This window comes from Alligator mississippiensis, chromosome 1 (genome assembly GCF_030867095.1).
Source record: "Alligator mississippiensis isolate rAllMis1 chromosome 1, rAllMis1, whole genome shotgun sequence".
NCBI classification, from domain to species: domain Eukaryota; kingdom Metazoa; phylum Chordata; order Crocodylia; family Alligatoridae; genus Alligator; species Alligator mississippiensis.
This window is the reverse complement of record NC_081824.1, coordinates 3,500,833-3,518,318: the sequence shown is the minus strand read 5'-3', so window position 1 is coordinate 3,518,318 and position 17,486 is coordinate 3,500,833. Positions and strand designations below refer to the sequence as shown.

The following is a 17,486-nucleotide window of genomic DNA, read 5'->3' as shown; positions in this document are numbered from 1 at the left end:
GTGAAGCATCTGGGATAGGACTTTTTTTTTTTTTTGCAAAAATCTTGTTGGTCTAATATGAGTCCTGATTGCATCTGAGATGAGACTTTTCCCCAAGACAATAGGGCCTTCATTTGAGTTCATTGCCAGGCAAGCTGCCCTCCCTCCCCGCCATGTCTGCAATAGTCAGGATTGCGGCACTTGTGGAGACAGCATCCACATTTGGAAGGACCCTGCTAACTGCAGCACAGCCCTGCTCCCCAGGAGAGGAAATCCAATACAATCCAATCCCCCGCCAGGAACTGGGCCTGGAAAGATCCCCAGTTGCTGGGAAGTGAACAGGACTGGAGGCTCCCCATTGCCCAGGGGTTTCTTTCTGCACCCGGTGACTCCAGGATGACCATCTCTCCATCGATCCCGGTTCCCGGGGGCTGCTCGCAGGGCTCACGGTAGGGCAGCCGGAGGAAAGGAGCATGTAGGGATTCCCAGTCTGCACGTGCTGGTTGTTACTGGAGGTTGCTTTTGGTCCTCTTTCGAAGCAGAGCCTTTGCCGCCGGGGGCTGCAGGCGCTTTGCAAGCGGAGAGCAACTATGTAGGTCACATTCTGATCCTTCCACCGGGGCCAAGGTCCCGGCCTGGTAATTTACTGCACGTCCTGCCTCTCCAGACGAGAAACAGAGACCGCTGGCGCCTCATCTCGACACCGCTTCACCGGCCAGCCTGATGCTCCGCTCCTCGTTCGCGCCCGGGGCCTGGGGGGTGGCAGTGCAGAACGACGCGTGCAGGGGACGACGTCGTGGGTCGCCCCGTCTCCCCTCATCTTCTCCCTTGAGCTGGGGGCTGTCCCCCCCTGTGGACACCAGATCTGCCAAAGCAGCAAAGACCAGGAAAGTTGTAGAGGAGCCTTAAAGATGAAACATGGTGAATGAAGAACAGCGGCAGACACGTGTTACGTCACGGAAATCTTGTGGCTATGGTGTGGTCTAGACGTGTCCTGTCCCGAGGGCTAGAAATCTGCTTGTCCTCAGCTTCAGTTTATCCCTGCTGCCACGGTCCCCATTGCCTTGGCTTTCCCCCTCCTCTAGAGACCACTCAGGCCCCTCTCTGTAGAGGTCAATAAACAAATGAGAAGCCCTAAATGATGCCTCCTGCTCCAAGCAGGACCAGCCCCAACTACATCATCCCAGACAAGGCTTTGTCTACCCGGGGCTGCAAAACCTCCAAGGATGGAGAGTCCACCACCTCTCTGGGGAGCCTGGTCCAGTGCTCCACCACCCTCCTAGTGAGAAAGTGTTTCCTAATATCCAACCTCGACTTCCCTTGCTGTAGCTTGAGCCCATTGCTCCTTGTTCATCATCTGCCCGCACTGAGACCAGCCCAGCTCCATCCTCTTTGCAGCCCCCCTGCACGGTTATTCAATCCCCCTCGGGCTTCTCTTCTGCAGACTAAACATAGTCAAAGGACCTTGTGTCATTCATCCTGTAGTCATTATAGTTACGTGTCCATCCCATACTCAAATTCGTAGAACAAAATCAAGCTTTCTTGAATGTCTTGCCACTGCCTCCAGTATGTCACCGTCAGTCATTGATATACCTGAGCTAATACAACCGCACCTGAGTTCAGGTTTTCAGGTAGAGCTACAAACCATCTGCAGGGCTGTGAAATAGGAAAGAGATGGCTAAGGGACAGCAGAATGGCACTGGAAAGGGTAGTTTGAAGAGTGGACTATTAAGGCCATTAAAAAAGAAGAGAGGGTGGTTATGGTTAACCCTCAAGACATAGAGAGAGATTAGCAGGAATCTGGTAGAAATGCTCCTGCTGGGACCAACCCTGCAGGGTCCTGGCTGGAGGGTCTTGCCTCTCTGCTCAGGGGCAGACGGATGCTGCATTTGGGGTCAGGAAGGGATTTCCCCCCCAGTCACATTGGTATGGACTGGGGAGGGGGGGTTGCCCTCTTCTGTAGCAGGGGCATGGCCTCTACCTGGGGTTTCTCCAGCATCGATTAACAACCTTTGCAGCAGCAGGACACTGGTCACCGTGGTCCCCCTGTTTTGCTGTGGCAGGTTCAAGGGTGATGCCTGGTGCCAGGGCTGATGCTCATTTTACTAAGAGTTTTTTAGGTGATGGATTTGTTGATTTGGACAGTGCTGACCCTGCTTCAGGCCAGGGGTTGGACTAGATGTGACTCCCCACCACCCCCAAGGTCTCTTCCAGCCCCACGGCTCTGGAATTTCTATGAGCGGACACAATCCATCATGTAAACTCTTCATAAAACTACTGTCAACCCTAATGCAACATGAGGATAGGAAACCCCATGGGAAGATGGATCAGGGTATGAGTAGGATGATGTGCCCTGGGGCCTGGAAGGTCCTTTCCAGCCCGTGCTGTTCTTCGTCCCATCCCGTCCTGTGCACACAGTGTTGCTGTCTCCCACCCTGCATCCAAGCTGGGCCAGAGGATTTTTCTGCATGGCCACAGACCCCATCCCATCCATCCACCCATGGGTGGGCTGCAGAGGAGGGATCAGGGCTTGTCCCATGGCCCTGCCTGCTCCATGCAACAGCCAAAGGAGAGCCCGCGGTGCGGTGGAGCTGAGACACCGAAGCCAGGTAGGAGGGATGTGCCCATGAGTGCACATGATGCCCACTGCATCCTCCCTGCCACCGTGACTCCACACCCCTGCCCAAGAGATGCCCCAGAAGTTGCCGGAGCAGCCAAAAAACACCTGCTGAGGTAGGTGGAAGGTGCCAGCTAACATGCCCAGCCCTGTCAGGAGCCCTGCATCACCGAGGCACCACCATCCCCGAGAGGAGGACCAACCCTGCCTGTGCTGCAGCCATGCATGAGTGACGTGAGTGCAAACACACTTGCATGTGCATGCTTGCATCTACAGGCAGGCGCACATGCATGCCTATGCACACCCACATGCATGTGTTGATGCAGAGGATGTGGACTCAGCAGTGCCTTCGCTGGCTCTCTTTCAGCTGCTCCCAAAAGGCTACCCCCACTCCAGAACAAACTGAGGCATCATGGGAAATGGAGTCCAACCTTGGCTTTTAACCGGCGGGGGCGCGGTGGGGAGAAGGGGATATCACGTCCAGCCCGCAACCCTACCCAGGGCCTTTGCAACAGCTCTGATCTGCGCTCTGGTGTATGCTCGGGCATCAGTGAGCCCCAGGGGCAGCACCAAGGCCCTTGCAAAGCAGGCAGCAATGCTCGCCCTTGCTACCGCAGCAGCAGCAGGGCAGGCAGGGTGCACACGTGCCCACACATGCGCATGCACACACACACACGCACGCACACACGCACATGGCCAGCTTCTGCCTGTATTTTTAGCAGTTGCTCTTCTTCCCCGCAGATGGCTGCTCCGTGTGCTTATAGCTGGCACCGGGCAAACAGCGCGTGAGCTAAAGATAAACAGCCGCCGGGTTCTTGGAAAGCCGAGGGCCAGGTGGACCATACACACACACACATACACACTCACTCACACACATGGGCACACACAGAGGAACACATAGGTGCACGTGAGCACACACAATGTATGCACACACGTGCACATACGCATACATCCCTGCATGTTCACACATGCAGGCATACAGACATGCATAGATGCACATCTCCGTGCACACATATGCATATATGCATGCACACACCTCTGCACACATGAATACACATGCACACATTCCTCCACATGCACACACACTGACATGCAGCTCTAACGACTATGAAACTAGGTGTGCACATATGCATATACATACACATATGCATGCACACACCCACGTCCAGCGCCCCAGCCCTGTTCACTGCAGTCTCCTTGCAAACAGCAGGCCCCGGGTTATGGACTCTGGACTCTGTTCCCTTCCTAGACCACCGCTGCCCCTCCCTAGATGGCCCCATTTCTGCCTGGGAACGGGGTGAGGCCATAGCTTGCAGCTGGGACCCCAATTCCCCAGGAGGGCTGGACCCCAGGACCCTGGGCTAAGTCACGGTGCCAGACACAGGATCCCTAGGCCCAGCTGGGCCATGAAGGCACCCCTAGACAGCATCGGCCACCTATCCCCTGCTGCAGCTTCCAGGCCAGGAGCCAGGGAGGGGCAAGAGGGACAGTGGTGTGAACAACACGCCGGACCGGGGCTCAGGGTTCAGGGCTCAGTTCTGCCACAAAGGGCACTGCCGTCCTTGGGTGCATCACTTAACCGGGGCTCATCAACTTGCAACTCAGGCTCATGTGGGTGCCAGACGCTGGGGGCTTCCCCCACATCACAGGGGTCCCTTCGCCAGCAGCGCGGATGTGCTGTCCCCAGCTGGGATCGGTGCCAGGACCGCTCTCAAGCATAGCCCCTGTGCTCACCCCTGCAGCACCGAGCCCGCCGCCACCCCGCAGCCGGAGCGTGTGGAAAGACCGGGCTGATCTTATCAGCCTGTTATTTTCCACTGGTTATAAATCTCCTGGCGCTCGGGCCGCCGTGTTTGTCTTTCTGTCTGGAGTGAGGGATGATGAAGGATGGGCGGCTGCGGCGTGTCACCAAAGAAGGAGAAATGAATGAGGCTGCAGGGCCCCGGGGGCAGCGGGGAGGGGGGAGGATACACACCATGGGTATTTCCATATGATTTCCCTTCCCTTTCATCCAGGAAGAGTTAGCAGGCTCCAGCAGGCGGGAGGGGATGGGGGGGGACACGGCCTGGCGGTCGGGCCAGCTTGGAAGGGATGAAGGGAGACGGGCTGGCCCCCACAAGCAGGGCATCGCTCCCCCATGGCCGCCCAGGGTAGATCCAGACTGGGGGGTTGGGCACGGGGAACCCCAGAGGGGACGTGACCGCACATACAGGCCGGGCATGGAGTGTGACACGCCAGCGTCACACCTCGCCCACGTGATCTCACGGCATCCGTCTCCCCACGGACGCTTGCTCGGCTGAGCTGAGCAAGTGGATCTCTGCACTCGGGGCTGAGGCTTTGTGTGCCGGGTTCCCACCCTGCCTCCCAGCTCTCACCATTGGGCATGCCTGTCCATTTGCCCTGTGACCGCAGTTGTGCCCCAGCTGGGACTGAAGCCAGCAGGGCACGGAGACCAGCTGGGCATGCTCTGAGTGCGAGTCCTGCCAGCCCTGAGCCTGTGAACAGTGGCTAGTACTGAAGGACCCCCCCAGCTTGGGTCCATCATGCACAGGCCGTGGGGGAGCAACCTGGAGCTGGGGCCACGGGACATCCCGAGCCTCGGCGGGAACAGCCTGGGGCCGCTTCGGAGCCTCCCACCTCATTAGTCTCAGCTGAGGCAGTCTCCACGGGGGCAGGCTGCTCAGCACGGGAGCCCCAGAGCCTCCAGGCCAGGGCCCAGCTCTCCCAAGCAGCATTGCAGCGAGCTGTTAAACTGCAGGCCACGCTCCACCCCAGATGCAGCCGCATTTTCTAGGGATGGTGGAAACGGAGCTTGGTTTCTCTGCACAGTCGTATGCAGCTTGACCTTGCCAATTCCCCCAGCACCATCTCCTCCATGTCCTGTCCTAAACCTTGCCTGACGGGAGCCAGCAGGGAATAGCAACCCCCCCACCCTGGCGCAAACCCGGAGGGGCAGGAAGGGTTAACGGGGGCCTGCGGTGGAAGCCGCAGAATGAAAACAGCCTTGGCACAGGCCTTTGGGGTGTTTTTTTTCCACTCCTCCTGGCCTCCTGCAGGTCACGGCCCAGCGCGGCTGACGTGGGATGGAAAAACAATTCATCTCTGGGACGGTGCCGAAGAGGGGGCGGGTGCGAGGCGGCCGTGCAGACAGGGAACCCCACGTCCCAGGGAAGCGGAGGGGTGCTGGGATCCTCTAGCCTGCTGTGCTCCCCCACCAAGGGCATGGGAGGGGTGCTGGGAGCCAGGCGGGGTGGAGGATTGCGGGGCAGCTGCATGGGATACCAGGCTGCAGAGCTACAGGCGGGGAACCATCTCCTCCCTGTCGCCCTCCCGGACCCTGCAGGGGAGTCCTGGGTGCAACCCGGACCCCGTCGGAGCTGCGTAGGGCAGGCGTAAGAGCCTCCGCGGGGAAACTGAGGCAGGAGATACAGCAGATGCTCACAAGGAAGCAGGCTGAGAACTGCAAGCTCGTGGCACTCAACCGGCTTCTGATAACCTGAACCCACCCGCAGAGACGGACGTCTGGGGAGGTTTGCAGCCAAGGGAAAGCAAGAGGCTGTTGGATGGATGCCCCGGCTTGCTGGGGATAGCACGGGGCCGTGCTGCCCCTTGCTGGCTGCAGGAGGAATCTCTCCTCTCCCACCATTTGGGGGCTGGGGGGGTTAATATTTAGGGGAAGACCCAAAGAAAATGAGCTTTGACTCCCAACTTGGGGGTGGCGCCTCTGAGTCAGCCTCCGGCTCATAGCGGGGGCTTGCCTGGGACCCTGGAAGGGGGTAGGGTCAGGGACGGGATAGCAAACCTCCCCCAGACAGAGGGACCCTGGCCAGGCACACAGGGGTCCCCCTCCTTGCAATGCACTGGTTCAAGCCCCAGCTCCCGGAGTCCTGGGATCCTGGCAGCTCTCAGAGCAGCCAAACCACAGGGCTCTCTTTGGGGGCGGGGACGGCCCAAGTCAGAAGGTGAAGGACCTGAGATGCTAGTGTCCTGTGGATTATTATTCCCAAAGCCTCTCCACACTTCCTAGCGTGTCTCCTGGCATCTGTGGGTCCCTCCCCAGGCCCCGGGGCAGCTCAGCGGGGTACGAGCCCAAAGCAGATCTTCCCTCTGCTCCCTAGACAGGACAAGGGTGAATAATTCCCAGGGGCAAGCCCATGCATGCATGCACATGCCCGTGCCCATGCACACATACGCCTGCAGCACACGGCTGTGACAAACCCTCTGCACCAGTGCTGCCTGCTCGGCCCGGAGGTGAAGGAGAGCAAACCCCGCAAAGCTGAGCAGGGCAGGGAGGTCGGGCAGCCTCTGGGGACCAGAAGGGGAGACAAGGGGGTTCTCCAGGCTCTTCCCAACCTTTGCACTGGATGCTGGTGTTTGCAGGGGGGTTGCACCACTCACCCCTTTCGGCTCGTGCCTGCAGCCGGAGGAGAAAGGTGCGGTTCTCTGCACCAGCTTCCCGACCTGGCCTGTGTCTGGGCAGTCCCAGGGGCACTGAAGCTGAGCACCACCCCCATCATCCCACGAGACCCCCTTCCCCTGCCCAAGAGCGACCCCCAGGCCTTGCCCAGCCGGCTCGGAGGGCAGCGGAGGCTACCCCCCGATTTGCTCTCACACCTCTGGGTCAGGGGCACTGCATGACCGGCTCAGAGACCTGGACTAGGGATCTCCCTCGTGCTCTCAGGGTCCAACCGGCTCGGGGAGAGCACGGCCTGCGACCCTCCGAGCATCCTCCTGCTCACCCAAGCCCTGGCACTGCCCGCGCCGCTCCTGCCCCCTCGCTACCCGGAGACCCTAAGTCACTTGGGACCCTCCGTAGCTGGACAGGGGAGGGCAGAGGAGCTTTGGGTGGCTCTCCTTCTGGGCTCAGCATCCTCCAGTTGCTAGGGCAACACGAGAGGATGCTACGAGCTCCCAGGTAGGAGCTCCTCCATCTGCTTGCACCGGCCTCTTCTGCTCCGCTCCTCCCTTTTCCAGCACTCCCCTGCCAGTGCCAGGCTAGGGACTGGGCAGGCAAATGAAATGAGGGCCGGGCTCCTGGCTCAGCTGACTATGGTCATATGATGCTTCCTCCTCCTCCTCCTCCTCCCCTTCCCCGCCTCCCAGCTCAGGCAGGAGGAAGCAGAGCCGGGTGCAGCGGAGTGGGTGCTGGGTGCTGCAGGCGCCCCGCCGTGAGCATGGCCTGGACCAGGTACCAGCTGCTCCTGGCCGCGCTGATGCTGCTCACCGGCTCCATCAACACCCTCTCGGCCAAGTAGGTGTCGGCTCGGGCTCTCCCTGGCCCAGCTTGGGTGGCTGGGGGGCCTGGGAGGCAGCTCCGAGTCTGCTGCCTGCCTGGCAGGCGTGCTGCTCGCCCTTCTCCCTGTGTGGACACGCTTAATCCGGATCCCCTTAATCTGGAGTAGCCACCCAGCAAGCTGCTGTTGCTGCAAGGCTGCACCCACAGTCAGTCGCACAGGGTTGCTCCCTCTGTTCCCATGCCCGTGTGAAAGCTGCTTTAGGGCTGGATCCGGGGGCGTCCACACTGAGGCTTCATGCAGGGTTCATCTGCCCTCCCAAATCACTCCTTTGATGGCAGGGGAGGAAGGGGCTTTCGTATGAGCCCTTGCGTCCAGGTTCCTAAAGGATCATTTGATGCCGGGGCGCAAGGACGGGGTCCTCTGATGCCTGGAGGAGCCCGGTAGGAAGGGATGGGGTGCTGGCTTTTGGGGGATTTGCATTGGGGTAGAGACAGACCAGCAGCGCGAATGAGGTGTGCATGGGGTCAGAGACCTGCTTGCAGGTAGGGGCAGCAGGGCTGGGACCCAGGAGATCGGGGTTCAGTCCAGCCTGCCTCGGCCTCGAACCTGCCTCCGTGCTGGTTAAAGGGGAGGAGGGGGAAGAAAGCTGCTGAATAGCCATTTTGGGAGAGCTCCTTGCACTCATTAGCTAATCTGGACCATGCATTAACCCCTCGTGTGGCAGCGGCTGTTCAGGATTCGGGTGGGCTCCACGCTGCTCGTTCCCGCTGCCGAGCTAACGAGCGTGAGGGTGTCGCGCGGCGATTCTCAGCCGGGGCGCACCGAGATCCCTTTGGGGGTGTTAAGGCCTGTGAAGTCTGCAAAGCTGATTCACCAGATAAACCCCAAGATTTCAAGCAGGGACCCAGGGCTGCGATCTCTCTGGGCTCTTTGCAACAGCAAAACCGCTCTCTTATTTTTCCTGTAGTCGAGTGAAAACAAAGACCTGGCAGGTTTGAGTCTAGGAAGGCTGAGAACTGATGCTTTCATGCATAACCTCAGTTTGCTTTGCTGCAGGGCTCTGTGTAGACAGGGCCCCAGTTCAACCAGTGCAAGAGGCCTTTCTACCAGGCAGCTGACTCCTCTTTCTGTGCAAGGCAGGCTGTTGGCTGGAGCGGCTTCATCCTCCGTGACTCAGGGCTCATTTTCTGTCCTGGATTTGCAGACAATCAGACCTTGAGGGCCAAGATAAAAGCAATCAGGTTTGAAATAGCAAATAGCTGGCCTTTTTAATCTCCAACCCAGCAGAGATAGTGGGTGAGGGATAGTGCCTCCACCCAGCAGCACTCAATGCAAATCTCATCCCCACCCAAATGCTCTGACCTGTGGCTGAGCTGGGTTTTTTAACTAGTTTTTGCGGGGAAGCAAAAGCATCACTGCTTCTCCCGTATCATGTTTGGGGACAGACTTCTCCCCCGTTCTCTGCTCCCTGCTCTGCCAGGATGGAGAGATCCCGGTCTTAGTGAACTGCGGTGATTCGGGCTAAACGGCTGTGAGCCAGCATCCCCATCAGACTCCATGCCCTGCCAAGCCCAGAGCTAGCGTGAGCCCTGGCCAGGCCTCTAATCTGGCTGGCGTCGCATCCTGGCCTCGAAGCCTTGCAAAGGACCCTCTCCTGGGACTCCTGACCCTTGAATAGGGCAGAAACGGAGGGAGCCCCAGGCCTATCTCCCCTGCAACCTGCAGAAGAGCAGAGGTTCGACCATCCGGCCCCTCTCCCTTCCCACCGAGCGCTTGGGGGAGAGGCTCGCACAACCTGATCAGGCCGTGCTGGAGCCAGCGAGGGATCGGATGGGCAAAGCCAAGCCCGGTCGGTGTCCTTCGAGGGACGTCATGATGGATGTGGAGAGACGGGGCTGCCCCCGGCTCCTGCGTGCACTGCTTTAGTGTGGTCACAGCCGAACAGAAACCCTGACGGGGCTCATTCAAAGGCCTCTTGCAAAAGACGGTGCTGAGTCAGGGCTGGGTGGATGGCTCGGGCAGAAATGCTGGCTGCTAAGCTTAAATAAATGCTCACGGCACCAAAAGGACTCCTCACCTCCTGCCTGCTGAGCTTGGTGGCTGGGACAGACATGCTCACGGTCCTGCCATCCCCTGCACGCGCCCCAGTTAGCATAACTGTGGGCCAGCAATTGGGTTAGAGACGGCAGAGGAAACATCCCCAAGCCTTCTGCAGGGATGCAATGAAATCGTGCCCGAAGACAGACCCTGAGGCCGCACTCATGCAGGTAGCCTCCCTGCAGGGACCTGGGCTGGCCCCAGGACCCCTGTTTGCAGGGGCAGCGGATGCTCCTGGTACAGCAAGACGGCCGAAGTTCCCAGCAAAGCCTTGCAAGGCGGCTCTGCCCTCTGCGAAGAGGTGCAGCCCCTTCCCCAGCTGTGTCTGCACAGCTGGCCCCCCACATCTGGTACCCATGGCTCTAAAACCCTCTACACGGATGCTGGCTGCCCTGCCTCTCCTGGCTCTGCCTCGCCGGCTGTGATAGCGCCAAGCGCCGTACGGACACCTGATTCCTGAAAAAACCTTGCTCTGACTGCTACACATCGGTGTCAGTTCCCCGATGTGTCAGTCCTGCCCGGAGGAAACCGTCGCGGGCAGGCCCAAGCGCTGCAGGGATCTCATGGGCAAGTCACGGCAGCTCCGGCGTCTGCAGCCTGAGCCTCGCAGGGAGCGGCGCTGGGCTCTGGGTTGTTCTCCCGGCACTTGCAGGGGCAGAAGCAAGTGCCCCTGCTTTGGAAAGCCGTAGCTGAGAATCAGCAGCCTGGAGAGAGGTCTGAGTTGGTTCAACAAGGACAAGTGCAAAATCCTGCACTTAAAGGGAACAATCCCTGCACCGGTGCAGGCTGGGGGTGACGGGCTGGGCAGCAGCTCTGCAGAAAAGGACCTGGGGGGACAAGAAGCTGAACAGGAGTCAGCAGTGTGCCCTTATTGCTAAGGCAGATGATGAACAAGGAGCAATGGGCTCAAGCTGCAGCAAGGGAAGTTGAGGTTGGATATTAGGAAAAACTTTCTCACTAGGAGGGTGGTGAAGCACCAGAACAGGCTCCCCAGAGACGTGGTGTTGTCTCCATCCTTGGAGGTCTTGAAGCCCAGGGTAGACAAAGCCCTGGCTGGGATGATGTAGTTGGGGCTGGTCCTGCTTGGAGCAGTTGGACTAGACGTGACCTCCTGAGATCCCTTCAGCCCTCATTTACTATGATTTGGGGATCTGCTTTGCAAGCCCGGGAGGCTGGCGGTGTTGCGTGTCCCCCACCCCGGCTGCTGGGATGGAGGAGAAGTCCCTGATTTTGGAGCTGAAATTGTTGGGGGGAACTGGAAAGTTGGGGAAGGCAGCGATCAAACCTTGAGCAGTGCCGTGGGCTTTGCTTGTAGATCACCTGGCTGAGCCCGGGCTGTGTCCAGGAGCGATTCTGCCCGGCTTGCACTGAGCTAGCAGCCGCTCCTAGCCCCTTCGCAGACCTCTGAGCCTACAGGCTGGGTCCTCTACGGCCTTGGAGGGCCTCGGCATCCAGTGGGCAAGGAGAACCAGTGGGCTGGGACCTGGCTGAAATGGGGAGGGTGACCGGTGCGGTCAGCATGGAGGCTGTTCACTCTGGAGCGTAATGACCGCATTGACTTTAAGGAGCAGTTCCCTCCTGATGGCCAGGCTTGACCCATCATCCTGGTCCATGAAAAGGCTGTTTCCTTGCCATGGACCCCTCGTGAGCATGGGTGTGGGGAGGATCACAAATGCATATGCTGAGACTTGAGAGACAACTTTAAAAAAGGAGCGAACTGGGGAGAAGGGGTGGGGGGTTGAATTGGCCACTGGGAATGCCTGGGCGGGGAGGGGATGCAGCTTGGCACTCGCGCCAGGGCCCGGGAAAGCTGGGGCAGAGCCAAGATGTTACATAAAGCAGCTATTTCCCCACTACCCCGCACAGAGCCGTGACCTGCCAGGCCTTTGAGAGAGCTCATTCATTCGTGAAGGCCAAGTGCAGCGAGGCTCTTCCCTGCCCAGCAGCTCTCCAAGAGACTTTAAACCCTCCTCTGTTGCTAAAGGGAGTGGAGGGAGGGGATGTCTCCAAGCCCATCTCCCCTCCAGCCCTAGGGGAGTCAGTAGCCAGCAAAGGGCAAGCTTGGCCTGTGGTCTGAACCCATGGCTGAGAGCGGGACGCCTTGCCAGCGCCTGCCGGTAACTGGAAGGGAGAGTCCCATCAAGCTGGGGATGCTGCTGGGTGTCAGGGCATTTCCAGGCAAAAACCTCTGGACCTGACCATGACCCCATTCATCCTCTCCATGGTCTGGAAAGGTGTGGGTCTGTGCCGTCCTAACCACCCCTTCCACATCTGTTCCAGATGGGCCGACAACTTCAGCGCCGCCGGCTGCCGGGGCACGGAGGAGCACCCGTTCCAGCACCCCTTCCTGCAGGTGAGGCCTCGTAGATGCCGGGCGGGATACCCAGCCTCTATCTATGGCTTGTGGAAGCAGTGATTGCACTCGCCCCTGCCAGCTGCTTTGCCTTCCTGCAGCAGCGGTACGGGGCGGGGAAGAGGGGCCCAAGTGTGACCCCTTCTCCCAAGCCTCGGTCTGGTGCTTTTACCGCCCCCCAAGCTACGTGTCCTCCCCAGGTCTCGGTGCCTTTTAGGAGCCCCTGGTGCATCAAAGCATGGCTGGTGTTTGGTGAAACAGGGGGAAGCTCGTCTACCTCTGGTGTGCGCTGCTGCCCGGCTCTCGGACACGATGGGAGCTGACCTGGGATCTGCTGCCACTGGCTGGGATGTGCACGGGGGTTTCGGGGTTCAGGCACTGGAGAGCATCGCCCCTAGGCACTGACATGGGGCTGCCCCTGCTTTCCAGGCCGTGGGCATGTTCCTGGGCGAGTTCTCCTGCCTCGTGGCTTTCTACCTCCTGATGTGTCGGGACCGGCGGCGAGCTGAGCCCATCCTGGCCACTGCGCAGCCCTTCAACCCGCTGCTCTTCCTGCCCCCGGCGCTCTGCGACATGACGGGGACCAGCATCATGTATGTGGGTACGTGCCGGGCACTCGCATGCGGCTGGGGTCTGTGTGCGGTGGTGGTGGCGGGGGGTCTGATACGTGACTGTGTATATGGGGGGTCTTGGATTGGTGTGTCTCCTGAGACGTGCCCGGTTTCCCAGGGCTGCTTTGAGCTGCAAGGCTTGCAAAACAGTGCATTGAAAAAGGGGAATTGAAACCCTCGCTGGAAACGCGCCAGCTGAGCGCAGGCATGTGAGCCCCTTGCACCAGGGAGGGTGCAGGGGGGAGGCCCTGCCAATTAAACCAAGCAGTAAGCAAGGCCGGGGCAGAGATGCCCGCTCCACTGCAGCATCTAACGTCCCCTTGCAGAAGCTCTTGGGAGGCCGCGTCTCCTCCCCATGCAAGGCTTCTCTTGCTGGGAACGGGACCCGAAGCTCTGCGCTGAGTATTTCCCTTGCTACAATGCCAGGATGTGTCACTTGCCCTGAAAGGGGTGCAGCAAAGCTGATAGCCCCATTCCATGGATGAGGAAAACTGAGGCACGGAGCTGAAGATTCAGCCAGGGGCACATGGGGCATCTGTAGCAGAACAGGGACTCGTGTCCTAATCCCCTGAACTGCAGGTAGCTCTGGAAGGCTGCAGCATCCTTCCTCCCATGAGCCCGGGCATGCGCGTCCCTCCAGCACCCTCCAGAAAGCTGGTGCAGGGCTTGCTCGCCTGGTGCCGCCTTTCCAGTGCAGTGCAATGATGCCAGGGCTCTGCCTCCAGAAAGCAGAGGTGGCAGAGAGGAGAAGGGCCTGGTTTCAGTGCTAAGGGCCCTTTCACTTCCTTCCAGTTGCAAATCAGCCTGCCGAGGCAGTAGCTGCTTCCCCAAAGGCCTCCCTGGCTGCCCTTCCTCTTCCAAAGGGGGTCCGCTGCAGGGGACTCATGCGGCTCTGACCCACCCAGTGAGAGGCATCCGGGGGGGTCTCTACTTTGAGACATCCCACTAAAACCTCCCAACAAAACCTCCCGTAGCAGAAGCCGAGGGCGGGAACATCCTCCAAAGGCCTCGCTGAGGGCAGTGTCTTCCACACAGGAGGGTCTCTAACATATTTGTTATGTTATGCTAGCCATGTGGGGTGGCTGGACCATAGGGCTGCGTCTCTGGTGAGAGGTCCTGTTGCTGCAGCTGGCCTGGATGGATGCTCTCAAGCTCCCGCATATACTGTATGAAGTGGGTTTTTTTGGAGGATGGGATTCCTTAAGGCAGTTTCTTATGGGATCAGCTCTGTAGTTGGCATGGAGTTAGACAAGCTTTTGAATGCAAAGCCTCCTTCCTCAGCTGTCTGGAGCTGCATAGTGGAAACCAGCAGAGGGGAAGTGGGAGAGAGGTCCCCCAGGGGCAGCAGACATGCAATGAGCAGTAGAAAAGCAGCTGATGACTGGGAAATCAAGGCCTGTCCAAAGGGAGGAGGATCCTTTTCATATTTCCCTTGTGCCAAAAATACAAAATGTAGGTAAAACATAAGAACTGCCAGGTCCTGGGTCAGATCCTAGGTCTGTCCTGCCCAGTCTCCTCCCATGAGCCGTTCCCCAGGTGCTGCTACAGCTGCGGTGCAGGGGATGAGCCCTTGCTTGTGCAGGCTTGTAACGCAGCACGGCCCCGGGGTGCTGCAGGCTCAGACACCCTCCGAGCTAGAAAACGGGCTGTAATAGCAGGGGCCAGTGCCCGGGACAATGCCCGCTCACTAGTCTCTGCGTCTCTCCCCCTCCAGCCCTGAACATGACGAGCGCCTCCAGCTTCCAGATGCTGCGGGGGGCCGTCATCATCTTCACCGGGCTGCTCTCCGTGGCCTTCCTGGGCCGCAAGCTGGTGCTGAGCCAGTGGCTGGGCATCGCGGTGACCATCGCGGGGCTGGTGGTGGTGGGGCTGGCGGACCTGCTCAACAACCAGGATGAGAAACACAACCTCAGCGAGGTCATCACAGGTCGGTAGGGGCTGGCGGAGATGGGGCGGGGGTCTCCTGTGAAGGCTGGGAAGCAGAGAACGGGGCTGGTGCTGAGCAGGGATGCTCTCCCTTTGCTTGGGAGAGGCAGTGCGATCTTTCGGGGCTGCCTCGGGAGGGCAATGAGCCCTTCCAGCTGCCACAGCACCACTTTTGCAAGGATGGGCCTCTTCTCCTGAAGGAAAAACCCCATCCACGTGCTTACCCCTGCTTAGCACTGCCCCGGGTCAGCATCTTGCAAGGGGTGGTGCAGCCTGTGGCTGATTGAGTGCCAGCGGTGGAGGGTAGACCCCCGGGTGACACCCCCCGGCTTTGCTTCCAGTGCAGAGGCAGCACCTGCGAGCTGGCACGGCTGCAGCAGTGTGCGCCAGGCTATGGTGTAATTTCCGGGCAGGGAGACCTGCGACACAGATCTCTGAGCATCCTCTGACCCTCTCCCAGGTGACCTGCTCATCATCATGGCCCAGGTGATCGTCGCCATCCAGATGGTGCTGGAGGAGAAGTTCGTCTACAAGCACGACGTGCACCCACTGCGGGCTGTCGGCACAGAGGGTATGTGATGGCTGCGTCCCCCCCGCCGCTGGTGTTGGGTGAAGGGGGTTGTGATGCACCCTGGGCAGCTCTGCAGACCTGAGGCACCCTTCAGTCCAGACTGGGTGGGAGGGGAGCAAGGCAGGTGGAGGAGGAGTTGGGTGCCTGCCGTGCCAGTTTGCCCACGAGTTGGAGGTGCCCAGCACCCAGTACTTCGGTGAGAGCGACAGGCTCTGGACCGGGCTCTCGTGCGTGGAGCCTGTTTTGAACCAAGCAGCTGCTGACCCCCTGCTCTCTCCCAGGGCTCTTCGGCTTCGTTATCTTGACGCTGCTGCTGATCCCGATGTACTTCATCCCGGCCGGCAGCTTTGGTGGCAACCCGCGGCACGTGCTGGAGGATGCCCTGGATGCCTTCTGCCAGGTGGGACGCCAGCCCCTCATCGTCCTGGCTTTGCTGGGCAACATCAGCAGCATCGCCTTCTTCAACTTCGCCGGCATCAGCGTCACCAAGGAGATCAGCGCCACCACGCGCATGGTGCTGGACAGCCTGCGCACCGTGGTCATCTGGGCCGTCAGCCTGGCCGTGGGCTGGGAGGTCTTCCACGCCCTGCAGATCCTGGGCTTCCTCATCCTGCTCGCCGGCGCTGCCCTCTACAACGGCTTGCACCAGCCCCTGCTGGCTAGGCTAGCCCGGCGCCCGCCCGCGGGCACCCCAGGGGAGCAGGAGAGCCTGCTGCATGGAGATAGGATGCCCATCAATGCGGACAGCTGAGACCAACATCCGGCTGTAGGGACTGCGGGGCTCTAGCACGTCAGGGATGGACGCTGTCTCCCTCTGCCCCATCCCTTGTTCTTGCTCCATCAGATCAGCCCCTGGGATCTCGGGTTCTTCCGGACACCACTGACTTGATCATCAAGGCCACGGGGTTATTTGTACCCCCCCGCCTCCAACTTGGTTTTAGGCATCACGTGCACGGTGACTGCAGACAGCAGGAAGGTGCTCGGGTGGGGGGGGTCTCTGCCCCGTGGTGTGGGGTGCACGGTGCTAGCACGTCCTCGCACCCAAGACTTCATCCCTCGCTGCAGTCACGGCTCCTTTAGGGGGTTAGCCACCGGGCTCTCATGTCCCGGGCAATGCCAGCCTGTCCCGTGGAGGCCCCATGGGACCCTGCAGGAGTGAGAGCTCCTGGGTGGCACGCGCTGTGGCAAAACCAAGCAGGGCTCCCTGTTCTGGGTGAGCTACCAGGAGGCACAGACGCTCCCAGCAGCGTCCAGGCTGCATTGGCAGCTCCCCCCTGGTATCAGGGACCTGTGCATGGTGGTTGTCGGTGGCATCCCTGCTTGGCACCGCACTGGTCTGTGCTGGTGGGTTTCTTGCGGATGAAGCATTGCAGCTTCCCCTCGTGGCTCCTGAGACCCTGTGGAGATCCCCTCTCTCCTCTTCCCGTACCAGGGTTTCACGGGCTGGCTGCTGCCCATCCTGAGCTGGTGGTCTCTTAAGAAAAGAGGGATGTCCTTCCCGTGGGGGTGTCATACCAGCCTGGGGGGGGAAAGGGGGAAGCAGTGAGGGCATGATTTTGGCCCGTTGCCTTTTTTTCAATCTGAGTTTTGTAACCAATAAAGTGACACCGATGATGCACCGTGCGGGGCGTTGCATGGAGAGGGGCTGGCTCTCCTCTCCCACCCAACGTCTTGCCTCTTACCTGGTCTGGTAAGAGCGGCCTGCCTGGCTGCTCCTTCACACCCCGCTCCAGCCCCGCGTCGAAGTGATGGAGGGGCAGAGATCCCTGCCGCCCGGTCGGGGTCTCCACCGCCTTCTCCGCTGACTCAAACCTGTGCTGTGCTCTGGTGCACGCCCCTGCCCTTCCTGACATGGGAGTGTGCGGGCCGGGAGCGATCCGGGCCTGTCTTTGTGCACGCGGGCCGTGGCCAGCAACCCGGGCACGCGGGGTCGGAGAAGACCGGGGGCGAGCTAGAATTAGTCACGGACGCGTAGTGGTTGATTTAAAGACTGTTTACTTACACCAAAGGTGGTCGTGGTGTAGGCTGGACAGTTTTCCAGGCACAGCTCCGCTTAAATCCTCATTAGAGGATTACGACAAGTTTGCTCTCTCCC

The 17,486-nt window shown here is 59.9% G+C and overlaps 1 protein-coding gene across 1 annotated transcript; it reads left to right on the top strand.

The window, feature by feature from the left end:
• The first annotated feature begins 7,671 nt into the window (after positions 1-7,671).
• On the top strand, positions 7,672-17,007 carry SLC35F6 (solute carrier family 35 member F6). Its single transcript, XM_006275333.4, has 6 exons — positions 7,672-7,847; positions 12,211-12,283; positions 12,713-12,884; positions 14,609-14,821; positions 15,281-15,391; positions 15,673-17,007. Exons 1-6 carry the CDS (start codon positions 7,771-7,773, stop codon positions 16,140-16,142), a joined length of 1,116 nt encoding a protein of 371 aa, XP_006275395.1. The 5' UTR covers positions 7,672-7,770; the 3' UTR covers positions 16,143-17,007.
• Positions 17,008-17,486: the final 479 nt, after the last annotated feature.